A 19,303-nucleotide genomic window follows, 5' to 3' on the forward strand; every position below is an offset into this window, starting at 1 on the left:
GTAATTATTATTATTTTTTGTAGTTAGTATTATATTATCATTTGTACTAAAAAACACAAAATATTTTTGAAAACTCCCTTTAAATCATTATGTAAATTAAATGACATACATCGTAGACAAGCAGAAAGTAAAAAAAATAATAATACGATAAATTAAACCATAAAATAAATAAAATAGTACATAAAATTAGAAAATAAAATAAAAGTTACAGGCAGAAACTTTTATTTTGTAAAGAAAGCGTGACGTACCCCTGTGCACATGCGCAGTGGAGTAGTCGGTGATCAGGGCAGCGGGTCGGTGGTGATTGTGAATTCAGCCCCGAACTAAAGTCTCTAAACCCGGCGAGCCGCGGCGTATTTACCGCTTCCCGGAGCTCCAGCGAGCCGCGACGGATTTATCGCTCCAGCGGGACGCGGGTCTGCTCGGAGCCGAGTAGCAGCGCGGGCAGCCCGGCCAGCACCCGGTCCGTGCAGCGGTGCTGCTGCGAAACAGCGCGGCTAGCAGGGGAAGTAGCTAGCGGGGCTAACGGCGCGGACCCGCCGCCGCAGCAGCCGCGATGGGCCGGTCCCGGAGCCGCAGCTCCTCCCACTCTAAGCGCTCTAAGAGCGGCGGGGGGAAGCACGGCAAGAAGCGCAGCCGCTCCCGCTCCAGAGAGAAGAAGCGCCGCTCCAAGAGCCGCGAGTCCAAGAGGAACCGCCGCCGGGAGTCGCGCTCCCGATCTCGCTCAGAGACCGCGCCATCCCGCCGGGAGAGGGAGCGGGAGAGGGCCGCCTCGCCCCCGGACAGGATCGACATCTTCGGGCGGACCCTGAGCAAGAGGAGCGCCGTGGACGAGAAGCAGAAGAAGGAGGAGGAGGAGAAGCGGGCCGAGCTGGAGCGGCAGAGGAGCATGTGAGTCCAGCGCCAGAAGTGTTAGGACAGGGCATGGGGGTCTAGTACCAGAAGTGTTAGGACAGGGAATTGGTGTCCAGCGCCAGAAGTGTTAGGACAGGGCATGGGGGTCTAGTACCAGAAGTGTTAGGACAGGGAATTGGTGTCCAGCGCCAGAAGTGTTAGGACAGGGAATTGGTGTCCAGCGCCAGAAGTGTTAGGACAGGCCATGAGGGCCCACCACGAGAAGTATTAGGACAGGGAACGGAGGCATGGGGGGCCAGCATCAGAAGTGTTAGGACAAGGAATGGTGGTCCAGCACTAGAAGTGTTAGGACATAGAATTAGAGTCCAGCACCAGAAGTGTTAGGACAGGGAATGAGGCTCCAGCACAAGAAGTGTTAGGACAAGGAATGGGGGTCCAGAGCCAGAAGTGTTAGGACAGAGAACGGAGGCAAGGGGGTTCCAGCAACAGAAGTGTTAGGACAGGGAATGAGGATCCAGCACCAGAAGTGTTAGGACAAGGAATGGGTGTCCAGCACTAGAAGTGTTAGGACAGGGAATGAGGATCCAGCATCAGAAGTGTTAGGGCATGGAACGGGGGTCCAGCACCAAAAGTATTAGGTCAGGAAATGTGGGTCCAGCACCAGAAGTGTTAGGATAGGCTATGGGGGAGGTGGGGTCCAGCACCAGAAGTGTTAGGACAGGGAATGAGGGATTGGGGGTCCATCACTAGAAGTGTTAGGACAGGGATTAGGAGTTACAGCACCAGAAGTGTTAGGACAGGGAATGAGGGTCTATGAAGCATGTTTTGTGAAGCAGACTCAGTATTAGTAAAAGAATGTGTTTTTGATCTTCTCGTTTTTGTCTTGTCAGCCGGCAGCAGGAAATCGAGGAGCGTCTGATTGAGGAGGAGACGGCGCGGCGGGTGGAGGAGCTGGTGGCTAAGCGGGTGGAGGAGGAGCTGGAGAAGAGGAAGGATGAGATCGAGCGGGAGGTGTTGAGGCGGGTGGAGGAGGCCAAGCGCATCATGGAGAAGCAGCTTCTGGAGGAGCTCGAAAGGCAGAGACAGGCCGAGCTGGAGACCCAGAAAGCCCGCGAGGTAAACCGTGCACATACATACAGTACCAATTAAACGATTTTATATTAAAAATGTTCTGCATTGAAGATTAGTACTAAAGTCATCCAAACAAATTAAGAAAAACAAACATTAAAAAAGTGTTAAACAAACCAGAATATGATTTATGTTTTTTGTTCTTCAAAGTAGCTCCTCTTGTTTAGATGATCAGTTTTGAACATCTCTGCTGGATTTTTTTTCAGTCAGTTTTATGAGGTAGAGTCACCTGGAATTCAGGCTTTCAGTTAACAGCTGTGCTGAACTCATCAAGAGTTAATTACTTGAATTTCTTGTCTCTTAATGTTAAAGTTTGAGAGCATCAGTTAAAGTAAAGTAGTGAAGAGGTAGAGTTACAGGTATACAGTGAATAGTGAATATTTGAGTAACGTTATAATCCAGATTATGAGAAGCAACAACTACTTAACTAAATACAGAATAAAAAAATGACTTAAAGAAAAGATGAAGGTCAGTCAATCCGAAAAAAAAGAAGAAATTTAAGAACTTTGAAAGTATCCTTAAGTGCAGTCACTGCAAAGACCATTCAAAACTTTGTGATGATGGAACACATCAGGACCACCTCAGGAAAGAAAGACAAAGTTAGATATGTATAGTATGTAAAGTTATGTATACATTTATTGGAGTTACCAGGATAAAAACTGCACTGCACATATACAGACACCTTTTTCCACAAATGTGGGTCAGGGAATGGGCAAAAGTTTACAAACCCCACCACGACAAGGAGGGGCCATATTTCCTGTCTGACTTCACATGTATCAGAGTTGAGGACGTGGGTAGTGATGAGGAGTTGTAAAGTGTGGGTGGGGTTAAAACTTTTTTTAAAAAATTGAGAAGAAAATGGAATAAAATGAGGTAAAAGTAAAATTTTGCTGAAGGATTCTTATATGAACCCACAATCTGACTGAAATATCCCTGAAGTTGTCTGTTAAATGTCTGTTTTTGTGCTTTAACTGAAACCATCGTCTTTCGCAGGAGGAGGAGAAATCGAAGCGGGAGGAGCTGGAGAAGATTCTGGTGGAGAACAACCGCAAGATCGCAGACGCTCAGGCTAAACTGGTGCGTTTTCTTGTCTTTACACAAGTCTTTACTTTTCTGAAACAGGCTTGTTTGGACTTTGTGAAGCAGTTTAAGTAATGCAGGCTTGGTGATACAGACTTTCTGAATAAAGCTTAGTGAAAAAAACTTCCTCAACCAGACAATCAGCTTTAGTGATGAAGGCTCCTTCAAACAGGGCTCTGTTTTAGCAATCTGTAGCACGTCAGTGAATTGTGCATCACGCAGCTTGATTTAAAACACAAGGGCACAAAAAGCACTTTGTAAAGCACATTCTGAAGCAGATTTAGTGAATCAGAGTTAATGATTTAGGCTTTTTAAAGCTGCATTAACAAAGCATAAATTCCTAAACAGACTTTGTAAAGCAATTTTTTTAAAACACGCTTAGTAAAGCAAGCTTTGTAAAAAAAACGTAATGAACGTAATAAGGTGTTCCTAAAGCACACCTTAGTGATTAAAGGTTTTTAAAGCTGGCTTAATGAAGCAGATTTTGAATCAGGTTAATTGAAGCAGACTTTCTCAAACAGACTTGGTAAAGTGGGGTTTCTAAAGCAGGCTTAGAAAAACAGACTTAGTGATTCATGGTTTCTAAAGCTGGATTAATAAAGCAGACTTTTTTCAAATCAGGCTTTTTAAAGCAGGCTTTCCAAAGCTGGTTAAAATAAAGCAGATTTAAAGGTTTAGTAAAACATGCTTAGTGGAGCAGTCTTTGTTAACAAAACATAAAGCAATCTTAGTTAAACAGGCTTTAGTAAAGCAGATTTAGAAATCTAAAGTTTCTAAACATATTACAATAATATGTTACAATATGTTAATATTAAAGCTGTTATTATTGAAGCCATTACAGTATTAAAATTTACAACTATTACCTCCTTTCTACAGTTAAAAAATAAATTCAGTTCAGTGTGCATTAAAATGATACTTCAAGCTACAGTATTACAGTTTTTCTCAATTGGTTTGGCTCATTTCTTGAAACTGAGATGACATTCCTATAACTAAAAGGTAAATTGGCCAAACAGACTTACAGTTCTTCACAACACTTCAGATAACCAGCAAAATGTCATATGTCTCCCAAAACGTTCATTCTTGCTTCAAAATGAAGTCCCTCTCCCATATAAATAGTCAGTACCTTAAAAATGGCATAGATCCTTCTCAATTGCTTTGGCACATTTTCATTAATTTTGTCCATCTGTCAAAATAAACTGGACGGTGCAGCAAAACTACATGGATCCTCATCACTGCTCATATCGCTCCAAAAACAGTTTACCCACGTGTCAAAACTGATTTCCTTTCTCACACAAATCATCAGTTCCCCCAAAATGCATTGTCCCTTTGGCATTGTGTAAGTACTGCAAGTCAAAATGCTTAGATGTTTTGTCTTTATGGCAGAGGTCTAGCTAAAGGAATACAATGTTCACACCACACACACTGCACTCTTTCTGCTGAGGAAATTGTAACAATTTTTATTTACAAGTACATTTTTACACATTACTGTAGGTAGAAAGAAAAGAAAATACTAAGGAAAATGTATCAAATATACTATGTATACAAATTACAAAAACCTGCAAAAACAAAACAAAATACATTACAGTAGGTAAAAAAATAGTCAAGCATCACAAATGCAATACAGTAACATTCTGACTACTCTGTGTCACTCCCCTCTCTCCATCACCTTCCTGGCCATCCATCCGCTGCAGTCTGTTTGGCCATAAATTCTCATCAACATTGCATCTGATATGTTCTTTAGCAATGCACTGTGGGAAGAATGCCTGAGCCATACTCTACAATGATCGCCACAGGACTATATAATCATTATATAATCACAGGACTATATCATCGTTATATAATCACAGGACTAGCATCAAAGAACTAGCACCAGGCCAAGATGTATACAGTGGATAGAAAAAGTCTACACACCCCTGTTCAAATGGTAGGTTTTTGTGATGTAAAAAAAATTACAATAAGACAAATAATTTCTACCTATAATGTGACCTATAACCTGTACAATGCAATTGAAAAACAAACAGAAATCTTTCAGGGAGGTGAAGTAAAAATAAACAACTGAGATATTGAGGTTGCATAAGTGTGCACACCCTTTTATAACTAGGGTGTTGCTGTGTTCAAATTTAACCAATAACCTTCAAACTCTTAAAAAACTTAAATTGGAGTCAGCACACACCTGTCAACAATTAAAGTGCCTCTGATCAACTCCAAATAAAGTTTAACTGTTCTAGTAGGCTTGTCCTGATATTTTTGTAGCCACATCTTTCAGCACAAGCCATGGTCCACAAAGAGATGCCAGAGCATCAGAGGTATCTCATTATTCATAGATATCAGTCAAGTGAAGGCTACAAAAGTCATTAAATATACCATGGAACACTTTGAAGACTGTCATCATCAAGTGGAGAAAACATGGCACAACAAGACATTACCAAGAACAAGACATTTGACAAAAATTGATGATAAGACAAGAAGAAAATTGGTCAAGGAGGCTGCCAAGAGGCCGACAGCAGCACTGAAGGAGCTGCAAGAATTTCTGGCAAGTACTGGCTGTGTAGTACATGTGACAACAATCTGCCGATTTCTTCATATGTCTGTGCAAAACAAACATCCAGAAAACATCTAAGCTCTACTTAATTTTCCAAAAATTCATCTGATATCTACCAAACGCATGTGGGAAAATGTGTTATGGTTTAATGAAACCAAGGTTAAACGTTTTGGACATAATTCCAAAAGGTATATTAGGCGCAAAAGCAACACTGCTCGTCACCAAAAGAACAGCATACCTACAGTGAAGCATGGTGGTGGCAGCATCATACTTTGGGGCTGTTTTTCTTCAGCTGGAACTGGGGCTTTATTCAGGGTGGACGGAATTTTGAACAGTTCCAAATACCAGTCAGTATTGGCAAAAACCTTCGGCCTCTGGTAGAAAACTGAAGATGAAAAGGAACTTCATCTTTCAGCACAACAATGACACAAAGGACACATCTAAATCAACAAAAGAATGGCTTCAGCGGTATAAGATTAAGGCTTTGGAATGGCCCAACCTGAATCCAGACCTGAATCCCATTGAACATCTGTGGGGTAATCTGAAGAGGGCTGGGCACAGGAGATGCCCTCAGATTTTGTCAGATTTTGAGCAGTTATGCAAAGAAGAGTGGGCAAATTTTGCCACATCAAGATGTGTCACACTGATCACGTGTCACTGTGTCACGGTTCCTACCCAAAAAGACTGAGTGCTGTAATAAATGCAAAAGATGTTGCAACAAAGTATTAGTTATGTGTATTTAACCAGGTGATTTTAAGTTTTTTGTTTTATATTTTTTCGCTGTAAATATTTATGTTTGTTTTTCAATTGCATTGTACAGGTTATAGGTCACATTAAATGTGAAAAAAGTTATGAAATTATTTGTCTTGCTTTAATTTTTTTACAACACAAAAACCTGGCATTTGAACAGGGGTGTGTAGACTTTTTATATCCACTGTATATACAGCAATGCCAGCATTCAAAATAATAGACAACAAACTGATGGATTGGTCACCAGTAATGTGGGAGACTCATTTTCGTCAAAACCTGCTTTCACCTGTTACCTACTCACCTGATTGTAATGAATTTATGAAATGTTCCAAAATATGTGTTCTGTATTGTATTACAATTTCTTAATCCATTTTGAGAATTGAGCAGACTATTCTGCAGATGATGACTTATATGATGAAATTGTGCTGACATGTTTTGAAGAGAACAACCATTACACTGAGAACTAACCAATTAAGATAGATCAACAAGATGCATTCTTTTGGAAAATGTACTAAATGTAGGATGATTGTGTTAAGTGTAGGCTACTTGTACAAAACCATTTGCAAAGATGTACTAAGTGCTTGAGACATGTACAAAGTATTTGAAATGTGATGAAAGCAATGAGAAATGCCATTCTGTTATGAGAAACTGCAAGTTAGTTTGGGAATTTGTCCATGTTATTTTGAGAATGTCATCTCAGTTTCAAGAAATGAGCCAAACCAATGGAGAAAAACTGTAATATATTTAAACAGGGCTATAATTTCTGCCCTTGCAGTTTTTGTGCACCTTGAATCCAGAGTTTAAGAGAGTTTTATCATTTGTCCAAATGATTTTGCATTTAGAGACAGGAGGAACCTTTTCCATTTGTCTCTTCTTTCGAGTGAAGAATGGCTGTTTGCTGGTGTTTTCTATTTTACCTGGATAAAAACGCTTCTACAGTGAGGAACAGCAGCAGGAGCTCCTCAGATAAAATGCTGTTCTCATGTTTCTTCAGGCAGGACAGAGTAAGATGAGCGATTTTTGGCTCCACAGAGCTGAGCTACTTTTAATCCAATGTATGGGGCTTGTTATGTTTAGCGAGCTGTATCTGCTTTTTTGGTAAAAAAAAAAAAAAGTTTTAATTTCCCCTCCAGATGAATCTGTATATTTTAACATGCGCAGGGAGCAGGAAAAACAGTAAAACACAGGACCAGAAGTTGGAACACTTTAAGCATTAAGCAATTTGGATAATTAAGGTGATAATTCTAAAAAAACACACAAAGTCAAAGTTACGTTCTCTCAGCAGGTCAAAACTGTTTATCTGGAATTTAAATGAATGCTGCTTTTATAATGGCATTAAATTAAAATCCTGACGTATTCCTCGTACCAGGTTTGTGATTTTAAGCAATTATGCTGCTAATGTCAGTGTAGCCTTAATGGCATGATGATAAATATTAAAGCCACTGTTTTACATTCAGCAAAACAACAGCAATTTTAAATTTAATCAGCCAGAAACTCAATAATTGGTTAAATTAGTGTTTTTATTAGTCATGCTGGCTTGTTTGGCTTTTAATAAGTTATTTTCTCTGGCTGTGTTTGGGTTTTTTTAAGGCATTTTGAGCAGTCTGAGGGGGTTGCATGTATTGAATAGGATTGTACGGTATGCTCATTCTTTACTTCTTCCTGGTTTTGAAGCATTGCTGTGAGGATTTGATTGTGTGTTCTATTGGCAGTACTTCTCTTCTACAGGAACTAGACAAGCTGTATGTGTGCATTTGCAGGTCTCAGCAGTGCAATTTTAGTCATAAATGTATCTCAGTAGTGCTATATAAATCATATTTGAGTGAAAATTACACAAAGAAAGTCTTTTGGTTAACAAACCAAAAACAAGTACTAAAATATTTATTTTACTTCTTTGCTATTGTTTCTATCCTAACCCTATGTCGTTTGTTTCTTTCACCTGAAAAACAAACAATTTTTAAAGAGGTAGTCAATATCTTGATCATGATATCGAGAGTGTGATGCTGAATGCCTTATATAATTTACTATCAGAGGAAAATGTAAAAATGTACTTAAACATGCAGTTTTTATGGGCTCTGAGTGGTGCACATAATGGTGCTGCCACTGTGAGTAGAAGATTGCTAGTTCGAATCCCAATCATGCAGCTTGTCATCAGCTGCCGGAGTCCTGAGAGAGCACAGTTGGTCTTGCTCTCTCTGGGTGGGTACAGGGTGATGTGGATCAGCACAAGGCTGCATCTGTGAGCTGATGTATCAGAACCAAGTCACTGCAGGAATAAAATAGGAATGAAATAGAAATAAATAAATAAAAACTTGCAGTATTTCAGCTTTCCCTTTAAAAAATCCTAACATAAGAGGAAACACTTATAAATACGACTTATAATAGATCTTATAACATTTTTGATTTTATATATCTGCACTTATTTCATAAGCTGTATTTAAATATCTATACCTATGTAACCGTGATCCTGCTGTCTGGCACCAATAGAAAACAAAAAGATGACCATCCCTTTAATGTGCATCTGATAAGACCTTTTAATAAACCAGAAGATGGGGGTTCATGACGGGTCACTAACCTGCAATAACTGGTTATTTTATAAGCCGTTTCTGCTGAAAAGATATAAAATAAAATCAATGAGCTCATATAGCTTTTCATAGATGTGTCTTTAGATACAGGTTTTATCTTGTTATTTAGCCTTTATCTTTATATATTAAACTTTAATTTACACTGTTTCCTTTTATCCCAGATCTATCTGATTTACCCTGTTCTTCAGTACTCAGAACCCACAGGATAGTAAACCACCACAGAACAGCTATTATTATTATTATTATTATTATTATTATTATTATTATTATTATTATTATTATTATTATTATCTGGGTGGTGGGTGGATATTCTCAGCACCTCAGTGATTACCCGACCCTGATCACCCTCAGCTAAAAGAAGCTGAAAAGCGGCCAAAAGCAGCAGCAGACAAGCAAAGTTTATGTTTATGGTTAATACGCTGGACACTGGACTATTTAAGGTTCTGTATGTTTAATATTTAAGTTAGGGATGGGCGATATGGCTCTAAAATAATATCACGATATTTCAGGGTATTTTTGCGATATCAATATACTTGGCGATATAGGAAAACAAAAAAAAAATATTTAATTTCAGGAATATAGTATAATAGTATAACAGAATAATCATAATGTGGCAAAATAAATAATATCACATAAAATAATATAATTCAGCAAAAAATATTTCAGAATATTTAGTGCATGCATATAAACTGCAAACTAAAACAATTATACAATAAATACACTTAAAGCTTCACAGTAAATAATAGACTACTTTTAAGACAGAACATCTCTATTATCACGATATGGATATTGCCCACCCCTAATTTAAGGATACTTTTTAAAGATGTACAATACATGAAAAAAAAGATTTGAGGATACGGTAAGGAACCTAAAATTATTGTTTTAAATAAATGTTCTATTCTTCCTCATCACATAATTTAAAGCTCCACTAGGTAGGATTGAGATTTTGTGCTCGTGGGCTCCCCCTACAGTTACAGAGTGTAATAAATGTATACAGCACTGTGGTAACCCTTCCCTCCGTCTCCTGGCACTTTTTAATCTACAATACCAACATAACATTGTGGATTATATGTTTTACATATATACAGTAGACTGTTATGTACTACATAAATAGTGGAAAATCCACCTGCATATGTAAGCTGCTTTTTCCATCAGAAAGTAAAAAGCACATTAAAATAATTACAACCATCATCAATTTGTCTCTTTTAGCAGGAAATGTTTACTTTATTGTAATCACGACTGAAACAAGACATTTCTTCTGTGTCTAGAACTGATAAAACAGCGTGTTTACAGAGTAGCACTGTTAGCCCTCACCACCAAACAAGATCAGCATGAAATAATATTAAAACTAAAACACAGTAACGGTAAAATCAGCTTTTACAAGCCCAGACTAAAATGTATATTTCAGTTTGGGGCAATTTACTGCAAGCTAAGCTTACAAACAGCCATATGTTACACTTAACATGATATATTTACACATTTAACCCGATCGCTAATGCTAATCGCGAATGCTAATCGCTGCTAGCTTCCGTCTGCTAGCCTACAGCTTTAGCAGTTAAAACAAACACTTTATCTCAACTTATACCTCACATATTTACACTCTGGTTCTTTTAATAACCTTTTAACTCTCTTATTAACATTTTAAGCTCCTTACAAAACAGAAATACCCACTGATTTACTTATAATCTGTCTTTATCTGGTACTTTCTGAACTCACCGGAGCTTCTGCTCACAATAATACAGCACAGACGAACAACACAATAGATTGGTTCGAATGAACGAATCTTTTGAACGAATCTTTTTAGTGAACGGATTCTAATGATTAATTTCATCTAAAAGTGCTGCTGTGCCCATCACTACTAGTTAGCTTCTGTAAAGAATTAACCAACTCCAAATAGCAGGTTTTTTAGTCCTTGTAGAACTGTTAAAACTACATACAGGTCTGAAAGCAGGTCTTAGTGCTGGAAAGCAGGTCACAGTTCTCGCGAGCGTTGGTCGCGGCCGCTTAGGAAAACTTACAGAGTCTGGTTTGAGTTCAGAGGAGCTCCGGCACAGACACGAGAGCACCGCTATTCCTCCTATTACACCTCAATGCAGCGCTGGAGGGAGTTTGAAGCTGTAATTTCACTTCTTTAAAAAGATCAAAAATCAAGGAAATCCTACCTAGTGTGCCCTTTAAACAAAATTTATAGACTATTCGATTCAAAATATTTTTCCAGAATCGAAAATCCTTTCTGAATCGAATTAAATTGCCAGACACTGAGATTTTCGCACCCCTTTCGCACCCCTGCTAACCCTTTAGCTTGTATTGACGATGCTGTTTGTTTTGTGTTGTGTGTTTCTCAGGCGGAGGAGCAGCTCCGGATCGTGGAGGAGCAGCGTAAGATCCACGAGGAGAGGATGAAGCTGGAGCAGGAGAGACAGAGGCAGCAGAAGGAGGAGCAGAGGATCATCCTGGGGAAGGGCAAGTCCCGACCCAAACTGTCCTTCTCATTGAAAGCTACGGAATGACCAACAGGGGGCAGTCTACCGCCTCTACGGACTCTGGAGCCCGTCCATCTCTCTTTCTCTCTCTCCCTTTATCTCTCTTTTTCTCTCTCTCTTTTATTCCCTCTCTCCTGGGCTCTCTCTCTCCACAGGCACCAGCCATTCAGCACAGATCCAGCGTGAGACGCGTATAAAACGTTTTTATGGTTGTATCTCTTGTTTTTAGCGAGTGGAGTTGAAGCTCCTCCCTGTTTTACAGCCTCGGTTTTTGTATTACTGACTGTTGCGTAGGAATCTGTCGCCTACCTCCCTCTCGTCTCCCTGTCTCTCGTCTCCCTGTCTCACGTCTCCCTGTCTCACTGTCTCAGAGGTGTGGGGAGAGAAACTCAAACGCACGGGATAATAAAATATGAACAATATGGAGGAGAAGAAGAGAGCGGCGCTGAACTGGGAGCTCCAAGCTACTGTGGGGCGAATGATAGCGGCGTGTTATTTTATTGTTTTGTTGTTTAATTGTTTTATTTTGTAATTTATTCATGGATTAAACAAACCAGGACGAGTTCGGTGCTTGACCTTCAGCTCTCGGGTTCTTCAGGATGATCCTCCACCAGTTCTACACTCCAGTGAGAAGAAATACAGTGACATCCAGGATTTTATTAATGCGTTTTAGATCTCAAAATACTGTGTGGTTTTAAAGTCACGTTTTTAATTTCTGCTTAATTCAGCGATTGGGATGTAGAGAGCCATTCAGAGTCGGGGTTTGGAGTGAAGTTGTGGTTAATTTTACCCAAGTTTTTATTATGTACAGTACAGGCCAAAAGTTTGGACACACCTTCTCTTTTTCAATGCGTTTTCTTTATTTTCACGACTATTTACATTGTAGATTCTCACTGAAGCATCAAAACTATGAATGAACACATGTGGAGTTTTATGTACTTAACAAATAAAGTTGAAATAACTGAAAACATGTTTTATATTCTAGTTTCTTCCAAATAGCCACCCTTTGCTCTGATTACTGCTTTGCACACTCTTGGCATCATTCTCTCAATGAGCTTCAAGAGGTGGCCACCTGAAATGGTTTTATTTCAACAGTCTTGAAGGAAGGAGTTCCCAGAGGTCTTAATTAGCACTTGTTGGCTCTTTATCTTCTTCACTCTGTGGTCCAGCTCACCCCCAACCATCTGGATTGGGTTCAGGTCCGGTGACTGTGGAGGACAGATCATTTTTTGTTAAGTGTATGGTATATAAAACTCCACATGTGTTCATTTATAGTTTTGATGCTTCAGTGAGCATCTACAATGTAAACAGTCATGAAAATAAAGAAAACGCATTGAAAAAGAGAAGGTGTGTCCAAACTTTTGGCCTGTACTGTGTATTCTGCTTTAAAATTTTATGAAAAGTCTTAGAAATTGCATTAAATTAATGTTTAATATACAGCTCTGGAAAAAAATAAGACATCAATTTCTCTGATTTTGCTATTTATAGGTTTATGTTTGAGTAAAATAAACATTGTTGTTTTATTCTATAAACTACAGACAACATTTCTCCCAAATCCCAAATAAAAATATTGTCATTTAGAGCATTTATTTGCAGACAATGAGAAACGGCTGAAATAACAAAAAAGATTCAGAGCTTTCAGACCTCAAATAATGCAAAAAAAAAAACAAGTTCATATTCATGAAGTTTTAAGAGTTCATGCATCTTGGCATCATGTTCTCCTCCACCAGTCTTACACACTGATTTTGGATACCTTTATGCTGCTTTACTCCTGGTGCAAAAATTCAAGCAGTTCAGTTTGGTTTGATGGCTTGTGATCATCCATCTTCCTCTTGATTATATTCCAGAAGTTTTCAATTTGGTAAAATCAAAGAAACTCATCATTTTTACGTGCTCTCTTATTTTTTTTCCAGAGCTGTATATAAAGACACAAAGCCACAGTAAATCACAGAAGCGAATGGAATATACACAGAGAAAAAGATATCTCTGCTAATATTACTATCCTAGTCCTGTACAGCTCGTATCTTCCAGCTGTGCTCCTCAAAACCTGCGGAGCTTGGCTGCTGTCAGTTTTAGCATCATAGCTAACCTAGTTTATGAAGAGGTAGAGGCAGTAGTAAACTGATATTAAGTGTGCTAAGTGATGCTGAATGCTATTTTTTGTTTCATTTATGCCCATACATCACAAAAGCTATCAGGGAGCAGTGGCAATACTGTGCTCCAGCTGGGTAAAAAACCCACTTTTTTTTTTTTTGGGTAAATCTGTGAATAAATGTCTTTTTTTTTTTTTTTTTTTTTTTTTTTTTTTTTTGCAGCACAGCATACCATAACGCATGTGTGCCTCTTTTAAAGCGATATTTAAATTAAAGCAGAGGATTTTGGTATATACTTGCCTCTCTAGTGGGAATGTGTAATTGCACAGAGCATGCAGAAGAGTACTTTTAAAATGTGCATTGTGGATCAGTCCCCTTTCTATGAAAGCTCACTTCCACCAGCAAAAAATAAAATAAGGGTCCTCCAGTAATAATGCGATACTAAGTTATGACTTACTATCGCATAAAGATGACTGTCTCATAATTATGATTTTGTATCTCATAATAATGGCTTAATATCTCATAATTGTGACTTAGTAGCACATAATAATGACTCTCACAATTTTGAAGAAAGACTTGGTGTATCATAATTATGACATCTCATACTAATGACTTAGTATTTCACAATTATGACTTGCTATTTCATAATATTGACTCTCTCAATAATGACTCATAATTATGATTTTGTATCTCATAATAACGGCTTACTATCTCATAATGACTTATATATTCATATATCAGATGATGACCTGATATCTTAATGACTTAAGATCTCATAATAATGAATCTCAAAATTATGATTTTGTATCTCATAATAAAGACTTAGTATGTCCTTATTATGTCTCATTTGGCTCAATTAATAATTATGACTTATAACTTATAGTATATATAGTATCACAAACTAATGACTAATGTATTTCATAATTATGTCTTGGTATCTCAATAACTATCATAATTTTGATCTCTCTTATAATTATGATTTACTCTCATAATCACTTACTATCTCAATGGCTTAAAATCACACAATTTTGACCTGGTATCTCACAATAATGGCCAATTATCTCATTATAATGACATACTTATATGTTAGTATCTCATACTGATGACTTATTATTTCATAATTATGACTTGGTATCTCCTAATTTTGACTTAGTTTCTCACAATGGCTAAATGATGTATAATTGTGATTTAATATATCATATAATGATTTGCTATCTTAATGACTTGATGTCATATTAATGACTTAGTATCTCATAATTATGACTTGCTGTCTCTTAATTGTGACTGGCCAAGTATCTCATAATTGACTTATCTCATAATAATGAGTTAGTACCTCAGTAATGATTTGCTATCTTATAATTATGACTTACTGGAGGACTGTTACTTTTTCTAAGTGGTGTAAATGGGCTTCCACACCCTTTAGATTGGATGAATCTGTTTAAGGTGGCACGGTGAATCAGCTCCCCGACCCAGAACATAAAGAAGATGGATGGATGGATGAATCTGATGGGATCAGTCAGAACCTGGTGAAGGAAAGTTCTTCAGCAGATGGAGGAGATTTATAGAGATACTGTGGTTTGTTTTTGTCAGTATAAGAACTTTGTTTAGGTTTTATTTTACTATTTAAGTGCAGATAACACTGTCTACAGAAAAAACACACATCAATGAATCAGTGATTTTTTTATTAAGGGTGAAATGTTTTTATTTTCTAATGCAGGTCAATGTAAATAAATTTACATGTGAAAATCTGTGTTTTGAGCATATTGTTTTGTTCATTTTATTAAAATATTCCTTATGAAGTGCTGTACAGAACAGGATTTTGCTATATTTCACATTTATATGACTATACTCGACCGAGAAGAAGTCAGAATCCCGCAGCACTCCTGCATCTTTGCAAAATGTGACCTTGTGTTGGTTTGACATCACCAGGTCACATTTTACACAATAGATTTATTCTTTACTTACTTTGCCTGTTAATTCTCCTATAGTCCCTAAAGCTTAGGTAAAGTAAAGGTCATGAAATGTTTTAATACAAAAAGCAGGCCTGCTGCAACAAAGCTGACCTGAGACCCCCCAGACGACAACCAGTAATGAAATTAATGCAACAACAAACTGGGTGAGCTTCCCTTTAAATTATTTGGATATCAATGAAGGAAGATAAAACAGTGTTATCAGAATTCCCCTCAAGGGGGCGCCTCACACTAGTTACTGAAAGTAGCCAGACAGCCAGGTTTGTCATTTCTGCAGCCGGCAAAATATCAGAATATGAAATATGTTTTCACGGTCTAGCTGTTCAACATCTGTTACTTATTACACCAGTGATGACTTTCTTCTTTAGAACGTTCCATACAGTTCCATGCTTATGGCTAATGCTTGAGCAATGGCTCTGATTGATTTTCTATCTTCTCTCTTATGACTAAATGCTCAGTCTGACTCTGTACAGGCAAAACCTAATTCTAAATCTGAATGTAGATATTCATTGGTAATGTATTTATTATTTGATTAATTAATCTACCAGGGCACATTGTGCCAACAAAACAGATCTGAGAGTCACATGTTACATGTTACCAACACTTTCTATCTATCTTTTAATGTCAAGTTTAAATATGTTCAGTCTACAGCAGAAATAAATAGACTGGCCTCACTGTTACAATACTCTTCCATACTCAGTATATTGATTTCTATTTTAAATATACAGCAATTTGTCTAATTAAACTGGACTAGTCACACTGTTGTGGGTTTTGGTTCATCCATGTGGTCTAGAGAGCTAGGCGGTCTAAAATTACTTACAACTAAGAAATTTCTAACAATAAATGTACAAATGTGTCCCAACCTTTACTGTATGTTTTTGGTTTAAGTTTCTAGAAGGTGAAGTTACAGTATGAGTTACAGTGCAAGAGCCAGTTTAATGTTTACAAATTATATTTACCCTTATGCTGGCCATAAATTGAGACAGTGCTGCTAAAAGCAATAAAACAGTTTTTACTGCCATCTAAAATCATTTACCAGCAGAATTTTAAATTTAGAGCTGGATTGTTTTAAGCAGGTTGTAGTGTACCTCGTGTGTCCTGCAGTGGGCAGCATTCATCGGTAAATTCATCGTTTAGCAGCTCAGAGTATTGTCCACCCAGGACCACCCCTGTGGAATACACTGGGTTTGGGGGGTCTGAGTTGTAAATTTGTGGCGTTTGAAGGGTCTGGGTTCTACATTTTGGGGTTTTAGATGATCTGGTTTCTAAATTTGGAGGGTTTGGATTTTGAATTTGGAGGTTTTGGGAGGTTTGGAGGGTCTGGGTTCTAAATTTGGTGAGTATGGAGGGTTTGGGTTCTGAATTTGTGGAGTTTGAAAGGTCTGGGTTCTGAATTTGGATTGTTTGGTTGGCTTGGATGATCTGGGTTCTAAATTTGGGAGGTATGGAGGTTCTGGGTTCTACATTTGGGGAGTTTGGAAGGTGTGGATTCTGAATTTGGGGGGTTTTAAGGGTTTGGATGGTCTAGATTCTGAATTTGAGGGGTTTTAAGGGTTTGGAGGGTCTGAGTTCTGAATTTGGAAGATCTGGTGTGTCTGTTGGAATTGGGTTTGGGGAGCGTTTGGGTCTGGTGGGTCTGTGGGGGCTTTGAAGGTCTGGGAGATAATGAAGAGCTTCCTTTTCTGCTCCTAATGAATCATTTGCTTTACAGCGCGGTGCGATCAGACACGCGCCTCCGCTAAATACACACGCGCAGGTGACGGTCGGGGGTGTTGATTGATGCCGGGTGTGTGTGTGTTGGGGGGTATAGGTGTTGCTCTGAAGGTCGAGGCTGGATGGAGGTGTGAAGATGCTCTCACCTCTGCGCTGCTTGTCTTCCAATTATCTCTTACCTGTCAGAGTGTCGCTTTGAAGACCACAGCATCCATCGTCAACACCATCAACACCCCCAATACACCAAATACACCCAATAAACACAGTATACAAACAGCTGCCCAACAGCACCGCCACCAACAAACCCCTACAGAACATTTGGTGGTGTGGTGTGAGAGGTCTGTCTCAGAAATGTGGATTTGTGTTTCTTCAGGAAGAGGAAAAGGCGATTAGCCAAAACATTAAGACCACCTTTATGGGTTAATCTCAATATAATGTGTGTTTCAATAGATTTATTCTGAGTTTTAATACAGTTTTCTTTAATGTAGTTGTGAGTTTTCTGCCTGTATATCCACAGCGCACCCTGTTTATAAGTTAACAATTATTTTTATTGGGTAAAAAACATTTTATCAAGCTATTTAAACATATCCAGCCTGTATCCTTGGTTAAGATAACCCCGCCCCTTTAAGAAAGTAACAATTGGATCATCATTGGCATCTCAAGGCATCAAGAGGTAAAAGTGCAGCTTAAGTTGTGGTACACCCTGTTGTGTTAATTTAAATAATAATAATAAAAAAAATCAAAAACTAAAAAAAAATGCTATTATTTTTTATGTTTATTATTTATCTTATATCATTATACTGTTATATAGTCTATGTCTCTTTAGTTTTTTTTGCTTTTTGATTATTATTCCTTGCTCTTATTGTAAGTGTGCTGCTAATAATGCCTGTAAAGACTTTCCCCCTGGGATTAATAAAGTCCTAAAGAGACTCTTACCAAGATTTTGTATAAAATAATTACACAATAAAAGTAACAAAGTGTAACAAAAATAGCGCAACAACTAAAATTAACCAAAAAACTAAAGTGCAGCATGTTTAATACATGCATATAAGCAGCAAAAAAACAAACAAATACAAAATAGGCTACGCTAGGAATATCGCAATCTATCTATCTATCTATCTATCTATCTATCTATCTATCTATCTATCTATCTATCTATCTATCTATCTATCTATCTATCTATCTATCTATCTATCTATCTAACAGGGTGGATGCATGCACGCATGACAGGAAATATAAAAGTGAAAATATAATGTGATTAAGCTGTAAAAATATGATTTCTGTGAAGTTCTGAGAGGGTTAAAGGCATATTATTTTAATAATGACCCATACACTATGTTGGTTAAAAGCCAGTTAATCAGTGTAGGGTATTTTTTGTATGTTTTTGCCTGGATGAGCAGCATTTCAACCACCTTGACCTTTGAAAAACAGCTCAAACCAGATCTTGTAGTTGTTGTGAGGTGTGGTAGGACCTCCATGAGTGTCAATAAGCCTTGGGCACCCATCACCCTGTTGCTGGTTCACCTGTTGACCACTGTATACCAGGAACACCCAACCTGACCTGCCTGATGTTCTGGAACATACCAGTTTGGTTCTTCTCAAAGTGTCTCAACAAAGTGTCCTAAATTATATTTGTAGCTGATAATAATGACTATACAGCTCTGGGAAAAAATAATAGATCACTTCAGTTTTTGAATCAGTTTCTCTGATTTTGCTATTTATAAGTTTATGTTTGAGCAAAATTAACATTGTTGTTTTATTCTATAAACTACAGACAACATTTCTCCCAAATTACAAATAAAAATATTGTGATTTAGAGGATTTATTTGCAGAAAATGAGAAATGGCTGAAATGGAAAAAAGGATGCAAAGCTTTCAGACCTCAAAAAATGCAAAGAAAACAAGTTCATATTCATAAATAGTTATTTTCAATTCTTCCAAATTAGAAACCTCTGGAATAAAATCAAGAGGAAGATGGATGATCACAAGCCATTAAACCAAACTGACCTGCTTGATTTTTTGCACCAGGAGTAAAGCAGCATAAAGTTATCCAAAAGCAGTGTGTAAGACTGGTGGAGGAGAACATGATGCCAAGATGCATTAAA

General features: G+C 37.9%; 1 protein-coding gene across 1 annotated transcript; it reads left to right on the plus strand.

Annotated features, from left to right (window-relative positions):
- Positions 1–272: 272 nt before the first annotated feature.
- arglu1b (arginine and glutamate rich 1b) lies at positions 273–11,986 on the plus strand. The gene is made up of 4 exons (XM_022674943.2): positions 273–891; positions 1,746–1,971; positions 2,977–3,060; positions 11,286–11,986. Exons 1-4 carry the CDS (start codon positions 557–559, stop codon positions 11,448–11,450), a joined length of 810 nt encoding a protein of 269 aa, XP_022530664.2. The 5' UTR covers positions 273–556; the 3' UTR covers positions 11,451–11,986.
- The last annotated feature ends 7,317 nt before the right edge of the window (positions 11,987–19,303 follow it).

This window comes from Astyanax mexicanus, unplaced genomic scaffold (genome assembly GCF_023375975.1).
Source record: "Astyanax mexicanus isolate ESR-SI-001 unplaced genomic scaffold, AstMex3_surface scaffold_33, whole genome shotgun sequence".
NCBI lineage: Eukaryota > Metazoa > Chordata > Actinopteri > Characiformes > Acestrorhamphidae > Astyanax > Astyanax mexicanus.

Excerpts from the sequence above, each read along its gene's own strand:
- arglu1b (XM_022674943.2), top strand. The coding sequence starts at position 557 with ATGGGCCGGTCCCGGAGCCGCAGCTCCTCCCACTCTAAGCGCTCTAAG. Across the intron at positions 892-1,745 it reads CTGGAGCGGCAGAGGAGCAT|CCGGCAGCAGGAAATCGAGG; the intron begins GTGAGTCCAGCG and ends TTGTCTTGTCAG. Across the intron at positions 1,972-2,976 it reads AGACCCAGAAAGCCCGCGAG|GAGGAGGAGAAATCGAAGCG; the intron begins GTAAACCGTGCA and ends CGTCTTTCGCAG.